At 47.8% G+C, this 26,084-nt stretch overlaps 2 protein-coding genes across 7 annotated transcripts in view; one reads left to right on the top strand and one right to left on the bottom strand.

The window, feature by feature from the left end:
• The window catches only part of ZDHHC17 (zDHHC palmitoyltransferase 17), a 189,731-nt gene that overhangs the window by 81,032 nt on the left and 82,615 nt on the right, over positions 1–26,084 (bottom strand). For 4 of the 6 annotated variants that reach the window (XR_012005674.1, XM_072772849.1, XM_072772851.1 and 1 more), the window contains exon 16: positions 25,312–25,406. Coding sequence is in view for 4 of the 6 variants with exons in the window: in XM_072772849.1 (XP_072628950.1) it covers positions 25,312–25,406 (95 nt within the window). In the remaining 2 variants the exon portion in view is untranslated. Of the gene's footprint in view, positions 1–5,244; positions 5,427–19,598; positions 22,486–25,311; positions 25,407–26,084 lie in introns of those variants that run through there. The other 2 variants (XR_012005673.1, XM_072772850.1) reach the window with 2 other exon arrangements.
• Positions 622–14,347, top strand: CSRP2 (cysteine and glycine rich protein 2). The gene is made up of 6 exons (XM_072772853.1): positions 622–752; positions 9,139–9,251; positions 9,667–9,835; positions 12,783–12,912; positions 13,363–13,456; positions 14,040–14,347. Exons 2-6 carry the CDS (start codon positions 9,140–9,142, stop codon positions 14,114–14,116), a joined length of 582 nt encoding a protein of 193 aa, XP_072628954.1. The 5' UTR covers positions 622–752; position 9,139; the 3' UTR covers positions 14,117–14,347.

Raw genomic sequence — 26,084 nt, 5'->3', positions numbered from 1 at the left:
GTCTCTCATGAATAAATAAATAAATCTTAAAAAAAATGAAATAAAACAATAAATAATCCTGCAGCTCAGGGATGAGATCCGGACTCCTGGGTACCCTGGGCTCCGGCTGGGGTTGGGTTTCTCCCCTCCCCCGCCCCCGACTCAGCACTCGTGGGAGTGGGAATGACGTTTTCATTCCTCACGTTTTCGTGACGTCATCTATTTCGTGTCGCTGAGACCCGCTGCTCTTTGGGAGCGGGAAGGTTTGGATCCGCGGAAGCCGGCAAGGGGAGCAGAGGCTCGCGTGCGCCGCAGAGATCCCGTGGGGGGGCGGGGGGCCCGAGCGCCTGGGGGGAGCCTCCGCGCCCCGCCCCGGTCTCTGCGGGTCGAGGAAGCCTCCTCTCCCGCCGCCGGGTCCCAGGGGAGGGGGCGGGGCGGGGCGCGGACGCCAGGCGGCGGGAAACCGCAGGAAGAGGCGGGACTCGGCGCTTTGTCCCCGGGCCCAGGCCGCTGCCCAGCCGAGAGCGGCCCCCGCCGGGCGCCCCTGCCCTCCGAGGGGTCCGGGACCCGCGGGGCGGGGCGGGCTCGCAGGCCACGCCCCGGGTGGGCGGGGCGTCAGGAGGACACGCCCTCGGGTGGGCGGGGCGGCGCGCAGGCCACGCCCCGGGAGTCTATAAAGGCTGCGGCGCTCCCCGCGCGGCCCCGGTCTGCCCGCGCGCTGTGCCCCCGGTCCCGCGAGCGCCGCCGGCCTGCGTGGTCTGCGCCCGACTCGAGTGAGTAGTGGCGGCGGGGGAGCCCCCTCCCGGCCTCCCGCCCCCCCCACGGCCTCCCGCCCCCCGCCCCCGGCCCGGGGTCTCCGCCGCCGCGGGGGCTGCCCGGGACTCGGGGGAGCGGGGCGGGGGCTCCGGGGCCGAGCCGCGAGCCTCCCCTGCGGCCCCGGGACACCCGGCGCGGCTTTGTCCCGGCTCGCTGCGGCTCAGGTGCAAACCCCGAGCGCGGGCGCGCGGCCCCCAGACGCCGCAACAGGTCCCGAGCCGCGCCGCCCGCGTCCGCCGGCTCCACGTCGGCAGCCCCTGGGGGAGGGGTGTCCCCGCGGGGGCGCGCCGCCTGCCCCCCCGACCCACCCCCCGGGCCCCGATCCCCCTGCCCCGGGCCCCCCGGCTCCTGGCCCATCCCCCGGCTCTTCCCCCTGACCCCTGCCCCGGTCCCTACCCCTGGCCCTCCCCCTGCCCCGGGCTGTCCCCAGGCCCTCCCCCTGCCCCGGGCTGTCCCCAGGCCCTTCCCCTGCCCCGAGCTGTCCCCAGGCCCTTCCCCTGCCCCGGCCGGTCCCCCGACCCCCCTGCCCCCCCACCCAGACCCCTTGCCCCCAGCCCTGCCTCCGGCCCTTCCCCCCAACCCCCTGCCCCACCCCGACGTTTCTGTAAGGGCATTTGTTTCAATAGTTACCCAAAACGTTTAACCTGCTTTATTTGCAGTCTGCAGACTAAGCACATTTTCACTTTTTTTGTGCTTTCAGTAGAGACAATCTTGTAGTTTGGGGTAGTAATTTTTTTAACTCAGGCAGTAAAAGGGGTCTCCTTAGTCCTTTTCTAATTAACCTGTTTGAAAGGTCTATTTAGGAAATGCCAAGAATTCAAATAGGACAACCACACATTTGGCTATAATTTGACTCAGATTTCTCAGGACCGAGATGGCCGATGGGTTTACAAAGCAATCACAGAATTTCAAAACTGCATTCCAGACCATCACTGATCTTACGCAGTGCGCCCCGGTCCACCCTCATTGCCCTCGGCCGTTGTTCTCTCCCGCCGACCGCTGCTGGTACTTGATCAATATTTCTGTGTTCTTTCTACTCTGGATTCTAGTTTTCTTTGCTCTTTTAGGGGGAGGTTACAAGAGGCAGGGTCTGCATCTCATCAGTCTTTGAGACTCACTATACTTGCCCGGGTGCCTTGAGCACAGCTGGACAAGAGCCAGTATTGGTTAATTGAATGAAGAAAGGAAGGAGTAAGATTGCAATTGTAGGGGATAGATATTTAATTGAACTCAGGCAGGAGATAACATTAGCAGATTTCATCTGAGGTTTCGATCATAAATTTTTAATGGATTCCTCCAAAATGTATTCAAATATTGATTGATAGAAATACTGATATGCTGAATACTGTGATGAAGGCAAAACTCACTGGAGGTCTGATGAACTTGCCAAATAACTTGGATTTGGGGAAAATTGTATTATACACTAAAATAGCAAGAATGTCAGCATAGAATAGACGAGATGGCAATAAATGAGGAGCTTTAGAAGCCTAGCTCTAGCCTCAATATTGTCACCAACTGACCATGGAGATGGGAGCCTCTAATTTTTCTTTCCTGCCAAGAATGAGGTAAATCAAATCAAATGGGCCTCCCCTCGAGGAGAGGAGTCTTGGGCTGGTGAAAAGGGTAGGACTGCCCAGTCCCCAAGTCTTGTGCCAGCTCCAGCACCCACTGGTTTGATGACCTTGGGCAAGTTACTTTTACTCTCTAGCCTCGGCTACTTCATCTTATAAAATGGATGTAATGGCATGTACAGAGGGGTTGTCAGAGGCTTGTTGATCTTGATCTGTGAACAGAGCCCCGCTCAGCCAGGGAGAGATTTCTTGTCATTAAACGCTATTATGAACTTTGCTGCACGGATGGGGAGATGGCCACCAGCGAGAGCCAGCTGAGCAGTAGCTACTGGGCCTTGCCTGGGGGAGGTTTCTTCTTTTGCAGATATTCACAGGTTTCCTCAAGGCACCGACCTGATCATTTCCTGGGCTGGTATTTGCATGGCATCCCTGGGGCTCTATGGGTGGGGGAGTCTCTAGCCTCCCGTGGGGCCCTGATAACCCAGAATGGTGATACTCAACTGTTTTTGTCTGGTGGATGCTTCTGGCAGTCCGGTGAAACCTCTGAGCCTTTTTTTAAAAAAAGAAATTTTATTTAAGATTTTATTTATTCATGAGAGACAGAGAGGCAGAGACACAAGCAGAGGGAGAAGCAGGCTCCCTGCGGGGAGCCCGACGCGGGACTCGATCCCAGGACCCCGGGTTCACGCCCTGAGCCGGAGGCAGATGCTCAACCACTGAGCCACCCAGGTGCCCTCAAAAGGTTTTTAAGTGCGTAAAATAAAGTACATGGTACCAAGTTCACCAGTCCCCAGTATTTCAAGGAATCTGTGGTCCCCGTTCAAGCACCCGACTGGGAGTTTTCTCAGACTAGGTGGCGGAGGAGCCTGGCACAAGTTCTGATTGTTAAGAATTTTAAGTTTTGGTGTCAGTCAAGGGGACGAACCAATAGAACTATGCTGTGAATCACTCGCAGAGGATATCAGGTTCCTTGCTGTTCTGTTTACTATCTGGTTGTGCCAATTAGTACTACTAATTGTTCTTCACTAATAAAAAAGGACAAATGCCATGTACTCCATTAGGGTCAAATAGCTTTCTGGTTCACTATAGGAAAGAGGGTTCATGGTGGCGTCACAGTACTTCAGAAAGAGAGAAGTCCAGAGAGAATCGAATCCTCCCGTAGTACAAGAAATGCCCAATTTAAAAAGCACCTATGGGGACACCTGGGTGGCTCAGTGGTTGAGTGTCTGGCTTTGGCCCAGGGCGTGATCCTGGAATCCCGGGATCCAGTCCTATATCGGGCTCCCTGAGTGGGGCCTGCTTCTCCCTCTGCCTGTGTGTCTGCTTCCTTCTTTCTCTCTCTGTGTCTCTCATGAATAAATAAAATAAAATCTTTAAAAAAAAATAAAAAAATAAAAAGCACCTGTGCCAGAGCCACGGAAGTCAGTACTATCTCGGTGTTGCCAACAGTGGTTTACTTTTAGCAAAAATCAGTGAAACAAACCCTATAGCTGATTTGAATTTTATTGGTGTCGATTTTTTAAGTTGAACTGGTGTTACGAGCCATTTGAGGTCTCTATACCTGAGCTTTTCTACCCATAAAACGGGTATAATGATCATGTCTACCTTGCTCAGTAGGAGAGTTAAATAAGGCGGTATGAGTAAACTACTTAATACAGGTGACACATATAGTAGGTTGTATGTAAGTATTTGTAATCATTATTACCTACCACTTTTCTAAATGCTTTCCATATATCGTTTAAGCTCAGAACTAGTAAAAAATCACACAAACAGTAAACTGTTTGAATAATCAAGTTTCTCGCAGTGGCAGGTGCTGGGGGCCGGGGTGACCAAACTGACAGCCCAGTTGCATTGTGCTTGCGATATGTGGTCTGGCAGGTGGCATCCAGGTCAAGGAATTTGCTGGAGCCCCTGCTGCAGAGCTAAGTGGAGGCAGGCTGTACAGTTAGTCGTTGATGGGAGGCTCAGGGGAGCACAGAACTGACGAGAAGAGGGGTCCTCTGCAGTGAGAACAGGCTGAGGTGGTGGAGGGGAACGTTGGGAGCTTTTTGGGGAAAGCAGCAGGTTGGGGGTGAGGGGGTGGGAGGGGACGCGGGCGGGCCTTCCTGCCCACTGGTCGTGGGGCAACTTGGGGCAAGAGTCTCGGGCGGCAACGTGGTCTCAACCCTTCATCACATAGGGTGTCTGGGGCCACGAGGCCGGGGACCCCAGCAGGCGGCCTCCCGCGCAGCCTCGGCACTGTCCACATGCCCCACCTGCATACCGGGGGTCTTAGGCACCTGCTTCCCCGCTGAACCCCCAGACCGCAGGCCTCTGCATGCGGCATCTGGGGGGCTTCAGATGGTATTTATTCATGAGAGACGCCAAGAGAGGGGACTGATCCCAGGACCCTGGAGCACAGCCCCCCGCTGAGCCCCGGGCGCCCCTGTCTCCGGAGCCTCGACAGGACCCAGACCCTTGGGCCACTGCCCCCAGAGCCCAGCATCACCCATCGCCCGGGGAAGCGGAGGGTGCACCCAGGACGGGTCCCTTCCTGCCCCCTCTGCGTCCCAGGTCGCTGTCCCCGTATCCACGTGCATCGCTCTGCGGCCAGAGCAGAAGTCCCCGACGCGGGCCCATCCCCAGCCTGGCTCAGTAGACACTGGCTTAGCACACGCGCGTGGAACCTCCGCGCAGGAGAGCGTGGCGCGGGGGGCGGGAGCTGCCCCTCTACTTGTGAACAGGAGGGAAGTTCGGGGAAGCAGAGAGCCAGTTGCCCTGATGGGAGGGACGTGGGGTGCCTTCCTGTGGAGCCTGTCCCTGTACGTGGGGTGCCTCCTGCAAGCATTTTTTCCATCTCACCCGCTTGATAACTGTAAGGAAGGCACGTTATCCTCACCTCGCAGACGAAGGAAATGACGCTGTGTCGACTCCCAAATCCATGCTCTGGCTGCGGCCTGAGGCTGCGCGGCCTTGCAGATTTGGCTCTGGCAGAAGGGGCCGCCGGGACGGGGGCTGAGCCCTGAAGTCCCTCCTGGTCGGCGTATCCCCTAGAGAAGGGAGGCGGGCTAACCAGATGGCCTGGGGAGCAGACTGAAACATTTTTAGAATGGGCTCGGAGGAAAGCTTCATCTCCGACCAAACTACAACTCTCTGATCCTGCAAAAAAATCACTGTAATTCAGGACCAGGCTACTCATTTACATGATCTTTAGTGACCCCGCCGGATGGGCCTCAGGATGAAGCCAGTTTATGATGGATGTCCTTTTCAGGAGACTGGATTCTAGCCTGATTCTAGTGTCATAACCAAACCCTGTATGTAGTAAGAAAACATCAAAGCTTCTGGAAGTATTTAGGATCTAGGTTCATAGACCCGATTCACTCCAAGCCTCTGGTATCGGAGCGAATAATTTAAACTCTTAAGTGGTGACGTGTAGACTCTGAATTCACAGATTCAAGACACTTAGAATCTAAAATAAGACGGTAAATGCAGAACAGGTGGCATGGGAATGACCCGTGTGGTCATTCTGCGGCTCCCGTTGCTTATCTAGGGAATGAGGTAACTTTAGCACGAGGTGACTCAGATGTGGATGACGGTCATTTTCTCCTAGGGGTGAGTCTCATGAAATTTTGGGTGGTGACTTTGCCTGGGGAGAAGCAGCAAAAAGAAATTACATCAGGGGGTTCAGATGTAAAGCAAGCTTTTTAATCTAACGTGGTGGAAGAAGCTTGGCGTTAGAATTCCCTCAGACCTTGAAAAACTCCCAACAGACTGAGAAACCGAGAAGAAGCCTGTGTTTGGCCTCTTGTGCGAAACGTGTCAGGTGGGATTCCAGGCCTCCTGTCACCGTTCCGCAAGCGAATGCACAGGCCTGGGGCACACGTGGCCCGGGTCGCTCAGTGCAAATCCACTGCTGGGACGCGGGGCGGCCGTCGTGCAGAGGTGCGGCCCGAGGCTCGTAGGAGCCACGAAGCTTCACAGTCGTTGTCTCTGCACAGCAGGGCCAGGAGTGACACATGGAAGATCATCCAAAGTCAGGAGACGTCCGTCAGGGTCACCCTAAGAGTGTAAATTTGAACTTCATTTCTGAGTCGCCGCAAAGGGAACCCTCAGGACGGTTGCAGTGTGTTTTGTCGGCCCCCTGGGAAGATCCACGCGCGACCAGTCAACTGAGTCTTTTCTCCAGCCTGTTTGTCACTGGGAGCCGTGCTCTTCTGCAGCGGGTTTGCCGGCTGGAAGACTGAGGGCAGGAGGGACAGTGACGGGGCCAGGACATTCGCTTACCTCCCTTTACCTTCACAGCATCTGCTGGGTAGCGAGCTACCCGTCCCTATTTTACGGATGAGAAAACGAAGGCCAAGGTCGCACAACCATTTTCACAGTGCTGCTAAGCCACATCCATCCAAGCCAGCCTTCCTCCCTCCCTTCTTCCCCTCCTTTCTTTCCGTTCGAAAATATTCCAGACATACTGCAGGGAACACCCAGCCCCCCGGTATCCAACATAAGGAACCACGCACACGCCCGGCCGAAGCTTTGCGAGGAGGCTCTTCTGTTACACCATCGGCTTGGACCATGGGGAGGGTTATTTAGAAATCCTCAGGAAAGCCCTGAACCCCGGTGGAGCTTTTAGAGAGTTAAGGACTTGGGAATTTTACTTAGAATCCAAATTTTTTACTTAGAATTAAAAAATGTGACAAGGAGAAGTAGACCAGTGCTGCCTCCGTCTTGACAAGCATAAGACCGAATTGGGAATTGTATGGACGATTGCAAAAGGGAGAATTCCTTAAAACCACAGAAGTCACTTTGACATGTGCCAAGGACTCTGGTAGGTGGAAGAGATGTGGTCCCCGCCCTCGAGGGGAAGAAGCTTTTAACAGAGTAGGCTGAATGGTGAGGCCCTTTGATGGGTATTTCCTGAAAAGTGACTCACTTGGCTGGGGTGGCATGTGCGGTACAAATCGGACCTGACTTACAAGAAGTCAACTCAAGTAACCGTGAATTACATAAAGGAGAGATCTTGCCTGTTTAAAAGTCCAGACTGCTCTTTAGTGGAGAATAACATAAAGTGATGAGTTTTCGAAAACTATATTTTCAAATGCTATTCGGAGATAACCCAAGAGGGCATTAGCCTTGATGGAGATCTGGTTCCTTATTGGGGATGGCACCGAGGTAAACAGGTGTGAACATAGAAAATACACATTGACGTCGAATAGTACACTTCCTGAGAAACGCCTTGACAATAACCAGGTATTTTAAAAGCCAGCTGGGCTGTTGATCCGTGGGATCCAGTTTTAAATAATCGCAAGGCCATTACCTACAGGCCTGAATTTGGTTTTAGGTTTCCCCTGGAATCACTAGGTCCTTCCGGCAGATGTCTGTGGCATCTCCGAGCATTCCAGAACTCTGGTAACTCTGGAGCCGTGGGGTAAAGCCCATATCCCTAATCGCAGTGCAGGCTCAAGCCAGCGCAGACCGCCGGAGCCAGGCTTTGTGGCCGAGGGCGCACAGTGAGGCTCAGATTTCCCTGAGGACGCTAACAGTGGCGACCTGTGTCCAGGGAAGGGGGTCAGAGGTGTATGCCGCTCCTAGGGGAGAGCCTGCAGGCCTGGTCCGGCGCTGTCCATCCTCCCGGGAGGCCTTCGTGGGAGGCTGTGACGTTTGCAGATGCTTGGAATTACCTGGGCCCCATCGGAAGACAGAAGGAGGCTCAGAAGGCAACTCAGTGGCTCCCGTAGTGCCCGGGGTGGGGCGAGACACAGCTGCAAGGTGTCTGAACCTCGTCTGTCCCTTTTCTTCTGTGCTGGCTTCGGTCTTAGGCTCTTCTTAGGATGGTCAGACAGCGGCCAGCGGATCCGCCCCTGCGGCCACACCATCCTAAGCCAAAGCCCGGTCTTTAACTTCACTGACCTGCCTCGGGGTCGTGTGCCCATTCTCCCAGCGATCACTGGGGTGAGGGCACCGGGGAGAGGGCAAAGGAAGCAGTGGCCTCATTGCCATGACCGAGTGCCCGGCCCTGGAGTTGAGGGTGGGGTCCATGCCATCTGCACCAGTGTTTCTCAAACTTTCTGGCAAAAGACCGTTTTTTTTTTTCCTGGTTTTAATTTCCAATTACAGGTTGATTCTCTGATTCTATGCTGTTCAACAGGATGGGTCCCCTGATCATGCTCTTGATTGTTGGGATGTAAAATTATTAAGGTTTTATGGGACGCCTGGGGGCTCAGTGCTTGAGCCTCTGCCTTTGGCTCAGGGCATGACCCCGGGGTCCCGGGATCGGGTCCGCGTCGGGCTCCCTGCGTGGGGCTTGCGCCTCCCTCGGCCTGTGTCTCTGCCTCTCTCAGGAGTGAAATAATCAAATCTTTAAAAGATGATAAAGTCTGTAAATTCTCAGCTGAATTTCATCAGAAACTGGGGAGGCCTGGTGGACCGTCCTAGGAGACCACATGTTAGTAAATACTTTTCTAAAGCCCGTGGGCCTAGAAAGGGACGTCGCTTCCCTGGAGGAATCTGGGGGGACGTGGGACCAGAAGGGGGAGGGGGTTCCGGGCACCGGCTTTCCCGGAGGCCCCGCCGCGGCCTTCAGGGCTCCTGGGTCCCCGGTCCCGGGTCCTTGGGTGTCCGGATGGGCGGGGGTGGGGGTGGGGGTGGGGGGGGATGGGCTGGATGGGAGGATGATGGGCGGGCGGGGCGGGGGGGCTACTGGAGGGGGATGCGCTGCGGGCTCGGCCCCTTCCGCGCGGCGCCCCGGGCAGTGGGCCGGGGGAGCCCTTCTTCCTGACGAGCCCTTCTCCTGCAGGATGCCCGTGTGGGGAGGTGGAAACCGGTGCGCGGCCTGCGGGGGGACCGTGTACCACGCGGAGGAGGTGCAGTGTGACGGCAGGAGCTTCCACCGCTGCTGCTTCCTGTGCAGTGAGTCCGCGGCCCCCCCCCCCCCGCCCCCGCACCGCGTGACCGCCCCGTGCACCCGGCCTCCCCGTGCACCCGCCTCCCCGTGCACCCGGCCTCCCCCTCCTCCCCCTACCCCCTCCCCCCGCCTCCCCGTGCACCCGGACCCCCTCCTCCCCCCCCCCCCGTGCAGCCGGATCCCCCTCCCCTTCCCCCCCCCCCCGCCTCCCCGTGCACCCGGCCCCCCCTCGTCCCCCCTCCACCCCCCCGCCCCCCCCCAGCCTCCCCGTTCACCCGGCCCCCGCCTCCCCTCGGCCTCGGGTCACGGGGGGGGGGGGGCGGGGGGGGGCGGGGGGGGCAGCGTCTGGCCTCAGCGTCCCCAGGAGAAGGGCCGCGCGGCGCCCCTGAAGGCCTGACTTCCCTGACCTCTTCCCCGCAGTGGTTTGCAGGAAAAACCTGGACAGCACGACGGTGGCGATTCACGACGAGGAGATCTACTGCCGGTCCTGCTACGGGAAGAAGTACGGGCCCAAGGGCTACGGCTACGGGCAGGGCGCGGGCACGCTGAGCACCGACCGCGGAGAGAGGCTGGGCATCAAGCCCGAGAGGTGGGCGCCTGCCCCGGGGGACGGGGGGGGGCGGGGGGGGGGCACCGCCCAGGGCCGGCCCCAGTCAGCCCAATTGTGCCAGTTTCCTAGTATCAACGAGAGACTGTTCTGTAAGCTTGAAAAGGACAGGCTGGGACCTAAAAAAAATCCTTGATTATTCCAGTGACCGCAGTTCCCAGTGTATCAAGGAGCCTGTTCTCAGAAGCACGTGGCTTACATTTACCCCAGACCAGGGGCAGGCATCAAATGAGACAGAAAGGCAGGGTCTGAGTCATGGGACGCCCGGTCACCTGCAGGGAACAAGTCAGTGAAAAGTCCTGGCCACTCGCCACTCCTTCCACCTCAGGCTACTTCACCAAGCAAGGACTTTAACCTAAAAACTCTTACTTAAAAATTGGAATTATTTCCTGCTTTTGAGAGACTAGTATTAATTTTTTTTTAAAGATTTTATTTATTTATTCATGAGAAACACAGAGAAAGAGAGAGAGGCAGAGACCCAGGCAGAGGGAGAAGCAGGCTCCATGCAGGGAGCCCGACATGGGACTCGATCCAGGGTCTCCAGGATCAGGCCCTGGGCTGAAGGCAGCACTAAACCACTGAGGCACCCCGGCTGCCCAGTGTTAAATTTTAAAAGGTTCCAGTACCTAAACAGCACGATGCTGACTCTGCTAACCTTCACTTTGTATTTCATGTTCAGGCTACATAATTTCTTCATTTGCAATTCCCTCTTAATTCCTGTTTTTGGCCCAATGACTCACTCTTTTGAACTTCACGTTTTTCACAAACATTTTATATTAAAGAAGCCAAAACTGGTGTAATATTCCAACAAGACGACCTTTTGTTGGACAAGACCATTAATCACGCTCTGTGAGCTGGCCGCCGTGCAATGTCAACACGTTACCTCGTATAATCCTCGCAACCTGACAGCGTAGGCTTTCCCGTCTTAACAAATTCAAACAATGAAAATTAAGTGATTTGTCTACAGTCACGTTGCTGCTTAACTGTAGAGGCTGGAAAGGAACCTGGTGTAACCGTCTCAAACATCATGGGTTTGCCTGAAATAATCCTTAGCACCTGTTGCCTGCGGAACAGTTATGTTCATTACACGTAATCCGTACAGCACCTCTGTAGATACTGTCATCTGTATTCTACAGACAGGACACTGAGGCTCAGGTCACAGGGAAGTGACACAGCCAGGATCGGAGCGCCCACACCTGTGCTCTTTCCCCTGCATGAGGGCCCACCTGTCCGTTCTTCGGGTCTTTTCCACACTCAGACTTCCCGAGCCCCCGTGCCCCGTCGTGCACCTGTACGGGGCTGACTCCACACTGCGTGCCATCGCCTGTGGGAGCCCGGCTTACCGTGGTCTTTATTTAAAGTCCATTGTTCTTGTTCTGCTCTCCGTGCCAGCTTGTTCAGATCCATTCTTGTATTCCAAGATTTTATTTCAAGTCTTTCAGAACACATCTACCTAGACACCTTACCCCCAGTGAAACCAAATTCATCCGTAACCCCAAAAGTTAATGGTCTTAAAGTCGCAGACCAGTGGGCCCTCTGCCCGCTTCTCCACCTTCTCCAGTAACTGGCAAGCCCCCTGCGCTGGCCCGGCCACCTGCGCCCTTGCCGCCTCCCCGGCTTGGCCTGGCCACATACGAGGACCAGATGTGGAGGATTCCTTTTCCAGAAGCCACTCCTCGTGACTAGAGTCTGGGAGCGCCTTGGCCTGGAGCACCCTTAGGGCCGTGGTGCCGATGGCACATGGGGACCGTAGATCATCACGGGATCCCCTGGGGAGGCAGCGGCCTTGAGTGGGCAGGAACGTTCCGAGGCGGGACTGCCCTTTTCAGCTCAGACTCCCCGCCATCTGGATTCCCTGGCTCGCCAGCCAGTTACGTCCCATCAGAGCCGTGGGGTTAGTCATCCGCAGCCTCCCGGGTCATTCGCTCGGAGGCGGGAGATGATCTCCACTAAGTTCTTAATAGCAAGATGTGTTGGAAATTTTTCTTGGGAGACTCCTAATCCAAATGATGAGTATCCCGGTGAACACCTTCTAAAGATCACTCTTGAAGGGAAGTAGGGACGCCCGGGGGGCTCAGCGGTTGGGCGTCTGCCTTCAGCCCAGGGTGTAACCCCGGAGTCCCAGGATCGAGTCCCCCATCGGGCTCCCTGCAGGGAGCCTGCTTCTCCCTCTGCCTGGGTCTCTGCCTCTCTATCTCACGAATAAGTAATAAAATCTTTAAAAAAAAAAAGGGGGGGAAGTATATACAATAGGTTGTAGAATTTTTTAATGCATACATTAGGGGCGACTGGGAACCCTGATACGCGGGCCTGTACCGCGCTGGTATCTGCTGCGCAGAGTGAGGCTTCCAGTGAGCTGGCGAACACGGTTCCATAAACGCCACACACGGAAGCCTCACGCGGGGTGCGTGACCCAGCGAAGGTGAACGGATAAAGGCACAGGTGGAGCGTTGGAATACGTTGTTTTATGAAAAGGCAGCATTTATAAATGAACATTTTATTTTAAAAATGTATGTGACTTAAACTATAATCAGGAAAAAAAAAACCTGTTTTTCCAACGGGAGAAACGGGACACCTGTGCCACGTGCCGCTGTCCTCTGACCTTCCGGTGTCCGAGCCCTCACGCTGCGGAGTAGACACCCCTGTGTAGTGAAGGGGGAGCTCACGAAAGCAAGCGGGGAAAACCGGGTTTCCGGGGACTTGGAGAGAAGGGACCCGAAGAGCACGGAGCAGAGAGGGACCTCGGTGCAAGCTTTCCTCCGAGGGAGCGCTGGAGTCGCACCTCCCACCTCGGGGACCCCCACCGTGGTCCCTGCCCATCACTGACCTACACAGGACTTAGGAGCCTCGGTAGCAGCGACTGCCGGGTGGGGCGGGACACCCGGCGCCAGGTCACCGCTGCTAAGCCCTGCTGTGCCCCCCCCCCCAGTGCGCCACCTCACAGGCCCACGACGAACCCCAACACTTCTAAGTTTGCTCAGAAATTCGGAGGCGCTGAGAAGTGCTCCCGCTGCGGGGACGCCGTGTATGCAGCCGAGAAGATCATCGGAGCCGGGAAGGTAGGGTGCTGGGGCGTTCCCCCCCCCCCCAGCTCCCTTCCAGGACTAAACAAGCCCCTCGGATTCGGGTCTTAGATTTCCCACCCGAGTCGTTGACGTCTTGAAGCAGTGCCCTCACTCGGCAAACCTCCTCTCTGCTTGAAAGAAACCTGTTTTCAGACAGGGCGCCCCGAAACCCGGACCTGCCGGGTGGTGCCAAGTGTCAGGAAGCCCAGGTGCTCTCTCCCTACGGCCCCCACCTCGGAGCGGGGAGCAGCCCTTGCCAGGGGCGCCTCGGGCCGGGCCCATGCAGCCAGCACCTGGCCCTCCTGCCCGCTAGCAAGCGTGCAGGTGCTGGGGCAGGTGCGAGGCGGGGGCGGGGCGGGGGGGGGAGAGGCTCGCTGCTCCTGGGCCGGGTGGGCCGCGCCGCAGGAGCCCGGGCCCTCAGACTGCCTTAATGGTCTCTTCCAGCCCTGGCACAAAAACTGTTTCCGGTGTGCCAAGTGTGGGAAGAGTCTCGAATCAACAACTTTGACTGAGAAAGAAGGTGAAATCTATTGTAAAGGTAAAAATAATTTATGTGTTTACACCCATCTGAGTATCCCACACTGGTCATGGGTCAAGGAAATGTCACCAGCATTTAAAGACAAAAAAGATCCCAGCTCTGGCAGTGGGGAAAGGTGAGACTGCCACTATTTGAAAATAGAGGATCTTGAGGTGCTTGCAGGTAGCAGAGACCCACAGAACAGTTTGAGAGGATGCAATAAAGCCATGTTCTGGTCCAACTCCCCAGAAGATCAGACAAAAAACCCCTCAGTATAGTCTTTTTTCACGTGTTTCCAGCAGAGCATATGAAGCTATGAAGGTAACAGACAAATCTGTAACTTGCCTGGCCCGATTTTTTTATGCTTGTAACTCAAGTAGGACCATGAGCAGAATACTGAGGAATCAAAATGTTTGGACTTAACTTTGCGGCTCTGAGATCTTTAATACATCGCTTCGTTCTAGATCTTAAATAAGTTAAACTCTTTGGGTCGTGGCAAACTTTTTTTTTTTTAGACTTACAAGGGTTTGTGTCGTTTTGTGGGTCTTAAGCAATGCTAGCAAAACTTAATGGTCTCCCACTGTCTCTCCCCTTTCTTTTGTAGGATGCTATGCAAAGAACTTTGGGCCCAAGGGATTTGGCTACGGCCAAGGAGCAGGAGCCCTTGTTCACGCCCAGTGAAGGTGTAAACCCAGAACCGAGATCACACACGGAGAATCGCTACATCACCTAGGCACAGATGACCCAACACTTAACTACTGTGAAATCGTGCCAGCACTTGAGTACCGTCTGTTGTCCCCTACGCGGACAGGCTGGCTGACTGGCAGGAGGAGAGCACTGTATCCGTTTGCTTTATTCGTCAGCATTCCCAAGAATTGTTTCTTTTACATGTTAAATAAAACTTCAGCTTGATTTGGTGAGTGTCTCTCAGTCAGCCTTTTGGAGAAGGAGCTGGGATTTCAGGTTGTAGAAAGTCACTTGGATCCCTACCTGCACTTTAGTGGTTCAGGAGGGTCCACCTCATTACACAGGTGACTTACTAGGCTAATGTCTACACTCCAGCTGGTGGAAGAGATTATTTAACCTGACAAGTAAGCCTCCAGAGTGAGGGTTGCCAGGCAACGGGTTCTAGCCCTTCAGAGTCAGCATTCAGGGCCTCTCCTGGCTGCCTGCCCTTCCTCCCTCCCCACTCCATCTGGTGGTTACACCTCTAAAGCGTGGCTCCGAGACCACCTGTATTAGAAGCACCTAGAGGTATTTAAAGGCGGCCTCCTAAACCCTACAGAAGCAGACTCTCTAGAAGCAGGGCCACAGAGGCCCCTCTAACAAGCTCCCCAGAAAGGGACAGTGACCCACAGGTTGGTGGGCATGCTGTCCAAACACTGAAACAATTTTTTGATTCACCTAAATCTACAGATTATTACCAACAGCCACCTACGGACAACTTTAGAATCTGAGGCAGGGTAGGACTTATTATTTTTTTTAGACTCCACTCTGATCTGAGAGATGGTCACTTACTAGATCCTGGTAACTAAAGTGCTTCACTCTAACATCTCAATCCTGCATATGCTGCAGAGAATGTTGTGTTGTCCTGGCACAGGAACATTAGGGACGCCTGGGTGGCTCAGCGGTTGAGCACCTGCCCCTGGCTCAGGGCGTGATCCTCGGCCTCAGGATCGAGTCCCACGTCAGGCTCCCTGCCTGGAGCCTGCTTCTCCCTCTGCTTAACGTCTCTGCCTTCCTCTCTCTCTTTCAGGAATAAATAAAATCTTAAAAAAAAAAAAAAAAAAAGGAACTTTAGGCTGTACAGAGAATACTTTCATTATGTCTCCCGAGACTGAGTTATCAAAGACTAATCCAACCTTTTTTTTTTTTTCAGGGGTAGGGTGTGAAATGGGTCTCTCAATGTGTATTGGTAAAACTGAACTGACATGATCAATAGCATATTTTAATCCAAAGCCTATCTTAACATCTGCTATTACTTACTATGGCAAGTTACAGGGGCTGTGCTGGGCAGGCCATCAAAAACATAGCAGGGACTCCGTGGGAAGATGTCCATCGTGAGGAAGTACTAGGGAAAAGAATTCATGCATCACGGCCCTGAGCACCTCATCGATGTCTTAGAAGCCAAGTTCCACTGTGGCAGAGGAGAAGGCCTTTGTGTTAGCCTGGGGGCGGTTAACCAGCAATAAATGGAGTTAGGCCGCATGAAAGAAGGCTTACGGAGTAGCTTCTAATTCCCTATGTGGTAGTTTTAAAACCTGCCCACGGATTCTTGGACATTCCCATCAAAACCTGGAGACTGATTCTCCCCTCCCTCTGAATAAAGGCCAACCCTAGTGACTAGTTTTTAACCAGCACAATACGATGGACGAGACAAGATCAGTAAAGACAGTATGGCTTTTGCCTGTGTCTTTCGCTTCAGATGCTAGCTCTTGGAACTCAGCCACCATGTTCTGAGGAAGCCCAACACACGAAGGGGCTACGGGGAGATGCTACAGCCGTAGCCTTGGCTGAGATTTCGCCCATCAGCCAGTATCAGCCGGCATGAGTGAGCAAGCCTTCAGATTATTCTGGTCTTGTTTTTTGAACCACCCCAGCTGACACCAAGTGGAACAGAATAAGCTATTCCTGTCAAGTCCTGACCAAACTAGAGACTTATGAACAAAAATACCATTTTTAGGCCACTAAATCTTTGAGTGGTTGATTAGGCAGCTATAGATAACCAAAATGGATCTATTAAACTCCCCCCACACACACACACAACCCACTTTCCCATACCTATTAAATTTCTGAAATTGTAGATACTCCTAGATATCGGAGAGGAAAATACTCTAAATGCCAGGTGCGTAGTAATTTGAGATTTCTACCCAATAAACAATTGAGACAGCCACTTGTAATAAAAATTAAATTGGGAGCCACAACAAAACAGTTACTACAGAATTGTAAAATTAGTTACCAGTGACTCCCGGAGGAGAATAGAGAACTTGGCTTTGGGTAGACTGCTCTGGGATGAATCACCTTCGATATCTGGATGTTAGGTCAATAGGGCAGCCCCCAAAGCAATCCAAATGTGATATTAAAATGCCATATGGAAGTATTGCTATCAACCTGTATCGAGGTATAAATATGTATATATAAATATATGAATCACACACTAGCACGTTGAAGGCCTGGAGAGCCTGTAGTTGAGAAGCCTGCTTGCTTGCTTTCTGTTTTAACTTCAGAGCCTTACACCAAATTAGTTGGCCATGGAACCACTAACACCTTAAGTGCTGGGCAATGTTGGTCTGAATCATTGGTTCTCAAATTTTTTTAAATCTCAGGATGCCTTTACATTCTTAAATTATTAAGGGACCCCAAGGAGCTTTTGCTTATGACCAATTACATCTATCAGCATTTTCCATATTAGAAATTAAAGAAATGTATTAACTCAGACTTCTACTTAAAGCAAAGTGAAAACAACAGGGCCAGATTTACCCTCTCACTTGAAACAACCAAAACCACAAGTTACATGGAAAAAAATATGGTTTGTAAACACTGGACAGCAGGCAACAACGAACAGTTACAGGCAAAATGAGACCAGTCCCAGGATTAACAAAGCTTACTGCTTTAGGGAGTTTCCAGGCTGTAGCTGTGGCACAAAGAGGGAGAACACCGGTGGGGCTGGAAGGCACTGAGTGGAGACTGAGCTGAGCCCGGAGGGACCCCGGCAACTCGAGTTTGAGGGACCGGAGAGAGCTGCACAGGAAACCACACGCATGCAGACTACGACCAGCGGAGGGCTGAATCGTGCATGCATGTGAGGTAACACCCAAGACCAGAGAGCAAACTAACTGCAAGACCTAGACCAACGTCTGGTGCTTAAGGAGCTGAGAATAGAGCCGGTTCATTCCCACCAGTGAGATGGGAAATACGAGTCGTGCTGTTTCAGACGGAGCACACAGGTCTTGCCTCAGCAATGGGGACTAATTAAAACAAACTGACCACCACTGGGGTCCTGCCTATCAAGTCTTGCTTAGTAATAAATCCTGAAAGGCCTGGAGCTTCTAAGTAAGTGCGTTTCAGAACAAAGCTCTGCACTTTTTGTAGGAATACAGAAATACCTAGCATCCAGTTCACAGTGTCTGGCATCCAATCAAAAATTACTAGTCATGGGCAGCCCAGGTGGCTCGGCGGTTTAGCGCCACCTTCAGCCCAGGGCGTGATCCTGGAGTCCCGGGATCGAGTCCTGTGTCGGGCTCCCCACATGGAGCCTGCTTCTCCCTCTGCCTGTGTCTCTGCCTCTCTCTCTGTCTCTCATGAATAAATAAGATCTTTTAAAAAAACGTGGATCCCTGGGTGGCTCAGTGGTTTGGCGCCTGCCTTGGGCCCAGGGTGTGATCCTGGGGTCCCGGGATCAAGTCCCACGTCGGGCTCCCTGCGTGGAGCCTGCTTCTCCCTCTGCCTGTGTCTCTGCCTCTCTCTGTCTCTCTCACGAATAAATTAAAAAAAAAAAAAAAAAAAGATGAGTTGATCAGTGAGCTGTAGGACAATCCCAAGTGGCCTAATACATGTGTAACTGGGGTTTCCTGAAAAGCCGGGGGGGTGGGGAGGGAAAGCAAATATTTAAAGATATAATGACTGAGAAATTTCCAAATCTGATGAAAACTGTAAACCTACAGAACCAAGCTGAACCAACAGCAATGAGGCTTTCTGATGCTTTGAATGGGAACAGTCCCTCCTTCTGAGTACTAGAAACACGGCTGTCTATTAAAATGTATTTTTTTCAATCCAAATAAATGTCTGATGATAGATATTCTGAGCAAAAAATTCATACTCCAAAGGCAAAAAAATTTTAAAAGGCACATCTACTAGTTTCCTGGAGTTTGTGACTTAGCCAACCTAGATCAAGGAACGTTTTGAATATTCCACTTGGATGTACAGACTTAGCCGACCTAGATCAAGGAACGTTTTGAATATTCCACTTGGATTTACAGACTTCTCTATTTTATACATCACATAAAGATATTTAATAACTCTATACCAACAACTTTGTGGAACTGAAATTTTCTTTTTGACAAGAAGCTAAGACTTCCTGACCTGATATGTATCACTGGTTTCCAGTTATCTCTAAAACTTAGAACCAGATATCCTTATCATAGATGGCCTGCTGTAGAATTTGCTTCATTTTTACTTTTGTTCAAAATATTGTTACCTGAGCTCTATAAAGCTCTGGAGGGATCACTTCAAGTATCATAAGATAATCGTGAAATGAGTATTAGTCCAATCTGAAAATATTTACTATGACTGGGTTCTCAATTAAACCATAAACAATCCTGTGAACAGGAAGCAAAGAGTTCCTTCACAATTTTTGCTTTCTAAATTCCCCAATAAAGAAGTTGTCCTGCACAGCTTTTCAAGTAACTGAGATCAATGTTTGGTAGGTTTCCTTTTCCAAAATTTTACCCTGGTGTCTTTAGACAGCACTTAGATTTAAAATCTGGAGATTTAGGGACGCCTGGGTGGCTCAGCAGTTGAGCGTATGCCTTCGACCCAGGGCGTGATTCCAGCGGTCTCAGGATCGGTCCCGCGTTGGGCTCCCTGCCTGAAGCCTGCATCTCCCTCTGCCTGTGTCTCTGCTTCTGTGTGTGTCTCATGAATAAAGAAGTAAAATATTTTAAGAAGGAATAAAATAAAATAAAATTTGGAGATTCATACAGTCCCTGAGCATCCTAATACTCTATGGAATCCAAAATTCTTAAAGAAAAATTTATTCCTTTTATTTAAAAAATACTAATTACAGGGCAGCCCCAGTGGCACAGCGGTTTAGCGCTGCCTGCAGCCCAGGGCATGATCCTGGAGACCCTGGATCGAGTCCCACGTCCGACTCTCTGCATGGAGTCTGCTTCTCCCTCTGCCTGTGTCTCTGCCTCTCTCTGTCTCTCTATGAATAAATAAATAAAATCTTCATAAAAAAACACTAATTACATACACACAGTATTGGATTTCTTGAAGGAATACTATCACCACCTTCTACTTTTGCTAATTTCTAGTCCTGCTACTTGATTCCTAGTTGACCCAGATATAAATACACAAAGAATCTTTCCGTATCACAGGTACCACTCCCAGAGTGTCCTCAGTTTCTTGACGTGAACTGAGTGAAATAACAGGCAAGCACACATTTAAGAGTCAATATTTATTCTGATTAATATTTTACAAAATTTTGACAGATTTAATTTATGTAAGGAGAACTAATTTATTAAACACTTTACAGGTTTTTCTTTCCACAGAGTAACACGGTAAGTAGCAAAATAATACTTGGCACAGTTATAAATAAAATATAAAATAAAAATACCCATAGCTTAAGTATAACGATGCAGTTTTATGCCTATTAACATTTCAAATGAATTCCTGGGAACAACAAAAAATATGAAGGGGAAAAAAACCTCCAGAGAAGTAATTCATGTCCGAGGTTGAGAAATAAGTTCCTATTTGCTAAAAGTATCCAATTAAGCTGCTATGAACTATTCCCAAAAGGGTCACCTTCATACACAACTTTAGAACTGGGTTAAGCTGGATCCACACACAGGACTTACAAAATAAGTAAACAGACGGTACGGTACACTGCTGCATAGTTGGCTCCTGACCATCTGACCATCTCTAAGTTACAGATTTCACTGGTACTGTGAGATGGTTAGTACTAAAGCATTAACATTGCTAATATTTTCCATGTACTTATAGATCTAAAGTATTTAACTGAAAGACATCTCTTTTGCACTGAAAAGAATATTGTACCACAAAGAAAGAACATGGTAACAACACTCTTATCCAAACTCTGAGAATCCCACCATTGTATTCGACTGTTAATAAAAATGTATTCAATAAAAATTGCAACTGAGTCTTCATGTGAAGTGGCTCAAAATACAAAAAATTAAAACAAATTCTAGCCTTTTATAAATAACTTTGAATTTAAAAATTATCTAAAATTTCCCCCAATTAGTAGTCAAAACTAGCAGAGACATTTGTAAAGTTAACCAATTTTTTACATTCTATGACAAAATGGCACAATGCTATTGCCACCCCACACCCATCTTTTCCCTTTTCAAAAATAAAGTACGTATGCCAATTTTCTAATATTAAAACACTCAAATACACTAAAGGTAATCTTTTCGATGTGTGACTTATGGTCAAAGAAACTACTATATAAAAATGTACTTGGAAATACTGAACATCAACTATATACAGTTTCACTGCTCCTCTTACTAAGGCAAGGGGCGGGTATACCACTAGATTGCTTTAATACCTGTGATCTGCTTTTTACAGAGAATACTAATTTTACCAAGCATCAGACATGCAGTGAACTTGCAGGGTATAAATGCCTATTAACAGCAATATTGAACATCACTAGAAGCTCATTAGTTATCTCCCTTTTCTTTTTGGTTGGATAAAATGAAATGAGCAGCTTTAAATACACTAACACATATAGACACAAAGAGAAAACTATTTGATAAATTATTTATATACAGATACACAATCTTTACACTGGTCTAGGATCTGTCAGCAGTCCGACCACTCTTTTCCCACCCTCCCCCCAAGCCCATTCCCTCTCACAGGTTTCCCACAGGTTGCTTGAACCACAGTTTGCTACAGCACTTAAGAGGACTAACCCAAGTCTCACTCTGTAAACAATATTTATGGAAGCAGTGACTAACAGTTCACCGTGAGAGTATGGAAATGCTGCAACAAAAACTGATCAGTGCATCACATTTAACAGTAAGAAAATCTTTCTGAAACTGTTTCAGACAGCATTAACAAATTTCAAAACATTCAATATTGGGAAAATTGAAATAATCTTGAGGATTAAATTCTTTCAGATAGGTCATTTTTTAAAAACCAGAATATACCATTAGCTTTTCTTTTATTCGCATGTGCTATATGTACAGAGATCATGCTCCATCTTTAGCTAAACTCCATTATTTTGTCTACAATTTATTTTGCAGCTCAGAATTCTAGAAGTATATCCATTTATCTCTATTACTGAGAATTTTGCATTAACTTATTTGTTCTGCCTTGAAATTACCTCAACTCTTAAAAATTGGACTGTTTGTGCACATCAAATTAAATTCTAATTTATGCTTTACTGGATAGTATGTGCTAGTATAACATTCTATGAGGTGTATCATGCACTTAGTAGGGCTTTTTAAGTTTGAACAAAATAACATGACTTACTATACTCATGCAAGTGCTTTATTATCAGACCATAAAACCTCAGAGCAAGGTTACTACAAATTATTTCACTGAACTAGAAATATATCAGCATTGCAACAGCTGATGGCGATAAAATATTGTTAGCACATATTTTTGTGAACATTATTTTCTTGTGCCCTTGAAGACATATTACAGTAGATCCCTAATAAAACCACATGATTTTTATCACAGTATTTACATGTACATTCTAAAATGTACATAATACTAGCCTGAATCAATTTGAGACAACTCTCCTGGAATTAAATGCAATAGTCATAGTAGATTGCATCATAAAATTTAGCCGTATACCATAAATTTAGTTTTAGCTAAAATCGAACATTTCTAATCAGTATACCATGTCTGTCAACAGAATAAGTTCACTCTTTCTTTGTGAAAAATGTTATGAGAACAAAACCAAAAAGTTGAGTATGTTGTGAATTCCCACATTAAGAACCATTAAAATTCCTTTAATGATCTTTATTCTTCCCAGAAGTGGCAGTGTGCTCTGTCCATGTTTACTTTTGTTAATAAAAGTGTTGAAAAAAAGACTGTAAAATTCACTGTTAGCCCTACATATAGCATGCTATTGTTCAAAAAGTGTGGATTCGAGTGTGAGAGAGACACGGACAGACACAATTTTCAGGCACCACTCAGCAATATGCTTCATAGGATAAAGATGTTGCTACACGAGCTGGTACCCAGATCCTGATATTTGGTCATATTCTATTGTATACTGCCTGGTCCAGTCCACGATAACAGGACGAAAGAGGCCACAGCATCGAAATTCAAAGAAGTCTATAATATTCCTCACACATCCATGGCTATAACACCCCCCGCAACAAAAAGAAAAGAAAAAGTCTATTAGTATAATAATTTAATACACGAGTTTAATATAATTTTGGTGTTAAATATATTTTTTTTCTAAACTTAAAAACTCAGGGTACTTGCCAGATAGAACCTGTTTATAACTTTACAAAATATATATGCATTCGTGTTTCTTCATGGCTCTCCCAACACTAATTTTTCTTCTCTCTTTTGCTAGTTTAATGGGTTACACCATGATATTTTAAAGTTATTCAAATCTGCATCTCTCTCATTCCTGTGTCATATGTAACTTTTGATAAAACCTTTCCTTGATGGGTGGCTCTTTGGCAAGGAGACAAACTACATCCAAAATTGAGAATGTAAAGACGAAATAATTACAAATAGCATTCTGAAGCTGGCAATGTATCTAAAAGTTACAATTTAAGAAAAGAAACGTCAAGGATAAGTTCAGGGAATTTTAGGACTTCAAGAACACCTCTGGAAAAACAGTCACAGTTTTACATTTTATATAACAATCATGCCTATGGGAGAATTCTCAAAACTACTCAACTGACTCCTTTATTTTTGCTTTTATTTAAAGGTTTGTATGCTTTCCAGAAGCATGCAATAATTAATAGCATTACAAAAGCTTGAAGGTAGTAGGCAAGTAGCTTGAGTAAAATTTAAAAGTTTTAAGTATTTCATATAATTAGGAAACTACTTCTTAGCATCAGACTAAATAGAAGATTTTATACACACACACACGCGCACACACACACACACACAGAAGACAATCTCCTTGATAAATGGTGATGGGAAAACTGGGCAGCCAAGTGCAAAAAAAATGAAATCGGAGGACCACTATTTTACACTATACACAAAAATTAATTCAAAATGGGTTAAAGACTTGAGTGCAAGATTTGAAACTACAGAGCTGCTAGAAGAAAACATGCGGTAAAGCTCCTTGACATAGGTCTTGGTGGTGAAATTTTTAATAGGATACCAAAAGCAAAGGCAACAAATACAAAATAAACAAGTGACACTATATCAAAATAGAAAGATTCTGTATTGCAAAAGAAACCAACAAAATGAAAAGGCAACTACTGAATGGGAAAGAATTTGTGCAGATCATATATCTGATAAGGGATTAATACCCAAAATATATAAAGAAAGAACTCATAAAATTTGAGAGCAAAAAGAAGTCCTACAACTCAAAAGAAAAAAAATCAGAAAATGGGCAAAAGATCTGAAGAGGCATTTTTCCAAAGATCTATAGATGGCCAACAGATACATGAAATGATGCTCAATATCACTAATCTTCAAGGAAATGCAAACCAAACTCACACTGAGATAGTACCTCACACCTGTTAAAACGGCTCTCATCAAAAAGACAAGAAATAACAGGTGTTGGTGAGGCTGTGGAGAAAAGGGAACCCTTGTGCACTACTCGTGGGACGGTAAACTGATGCAGCCACTAGCAACACAGTATGAGGTCCTTAAAAAAATTAAAGATGATGCTACCTACTATATGATCCAGCAATTCCAATTCTGGGTATTTATCTACTCCCCCCACCCCCCCAAAAAAAAAAACCCCTCTAAAAATAAAAGAACAAGAAACAAACAGAAAAACCCACACTAACTCCAAAAGATACATGTGCCTTCAAGTTCACTGCAGCATTATTTACAATAGCCAAGACATGGAAACCACCTAAGTGCCCATCAGTGGATGAATGAATAAAGAAATGTGTTGTGTGTGTGCATATGTATGTGCGTACACACACACACATATATGGCACACACATACATACACACAGAATGTTATTCAGCCATAAAAAAGGAAATCTTAACATTTGTGACAACAGGAATAGGCACTGAGGGCATTACTGTAGGTGAAATAAATTAGAAAGATAAAGACAAAAACCATGTAGTTTCACTTATATATGGAATCTAAACAAATAAACAAAAACCAAGCTCACAGAACAGACTGGTGGTTGGCAGAGGAAGAGGGTGGAGTGTGGGCAAAATGGGTGAAGGAAGTCAAAAAGCACAAACTTAGGGCTATAAAATTGGTAAGTCATGGGGATATAATGTAATGTCTATGGCTAATAATACTCTGTTGTATACTTGAAAGTTGCCAAGACACATCTTAGAAGTTCTCATCACAAGAAAAAAAATTCTGTGGCTGTGTTTGGTGACAAATGTTAACCAGGCTTATCGTGCTGGTCATTTTGTAATATACACAAATACTGAATCATTATGTAGTACATCTGAAATTAATATAATGTTATATGTCAATTATACCTCAATTAGAAAAAGGAAAAATAAAACTATGCGTATGGATATTTTTGTGTCATGCACAGAGCAAATACAATAATTTGCACTGAGAAGTTTCCCTAAATATGAATTTCAATTATTGTATTTTTTAAATCGTATTTCAATTCTCTGGATACATTTGTCAATGAAAATTTGTAAAAACTTACTGCAAGGTTAAAGCTGAATGTTAATGTATAATGATACATGTTTATCATTATACATTATCATTATATTACTAACTGTTAGTAAATCAATAGCGTTTGGATTGTGCAATGAAGAAAAAAGAATGCTACAAATTTATATACAGTTAATGTGATAATTTTTAAGTTATGGTAAACTAACCACTGCTATGTCTGGAAGAAACCCTAGAACGCAGTAGGATTTATGAGCTCTTTTACATATTGCTAAGCAAAAGAAACGTTTCATATCCTATTGACATACCCAAAAAATATTTCTCTTTGACATATTCACTAGATATTTGCTAACTTATATGCCAAAAGAAAATACTAAATTTATAAACATGTACGTACTTGAATGGGCTTTCAATAGATGTTGTTGTGACTTTAAAGTGCTTGTATCTTCTGGCATTCATTCTTTCATTTGTAGTAATACCTAAACATGATATCTAAGAGGTAAGAAAAAGCAAATCATTAATTCTCTGATGTAAAATAAATATTAATGTAAAATAAGTTAATATTCAAGAGGAATAGGATGGAGAGAAAAATGATGACATTTGTTTTTGCTTTTTCCATGAGGAGATCATCAAACTAGTTTACACGATATCACTTTGACTCCTGTGAAAAGCAGCCAGTTAAATAGGAAAATGTTTAAAAAACAGGTTATCTGGCATTGTACACGGGGAGAGATGGACACTATTTACATAGACCACTTTTCCATCAGCCCCTTAAAAATTTGAGCTTTTAAAAAAATCCTTAATTAAAAAAAGGCTCTTGAAAAATACTGATATTTGTAGATAATAAAACATTCCCAATAAACACAAAACTAATGGCATCATTGATCTAAGCTCACACCTATATCCAAATGGCTCTATCTGAATCAGGAACAGAAGTAAGTTCTGTCAAAAGCAGTACTGAAAAATCATAATGTAAGAACAAAGTTCATAATATAAGAAGGAGAGGGGGAAGGAAAGTGGGAGGTAGAAAGGAAAGGAAAAGAAAGGAAGAGCAAAGGAAAAGTAAAGAAAGAATAAAGGAAGATTAAGAAAAGTGAATTGAAAATTTTAATCCTTGGAAAGTAGAAGTGATTAAGAAAGAGACTTCATTATTGTCTTTTAACAAGGAAT

The sequence above is a fragment of the Canis lupus genome, chromosome 13 (genome assembly GCF_048164855.1).
Source record: "Canis lupus baileyi chromosome 13, mCanLup2.hap1, whole genome shotgun sequence".
Lineage (NCBI taxonomy): Eukaryota > Metazoa > Chordata > Mammalia > Carnivora > Canidae > Canis > Canis lupus.
The sequence above is the reverse complement of the archived record's forward strand: the minus strand, read 5'-3'. Positions and strand labels throughout refer to the sequence as shown.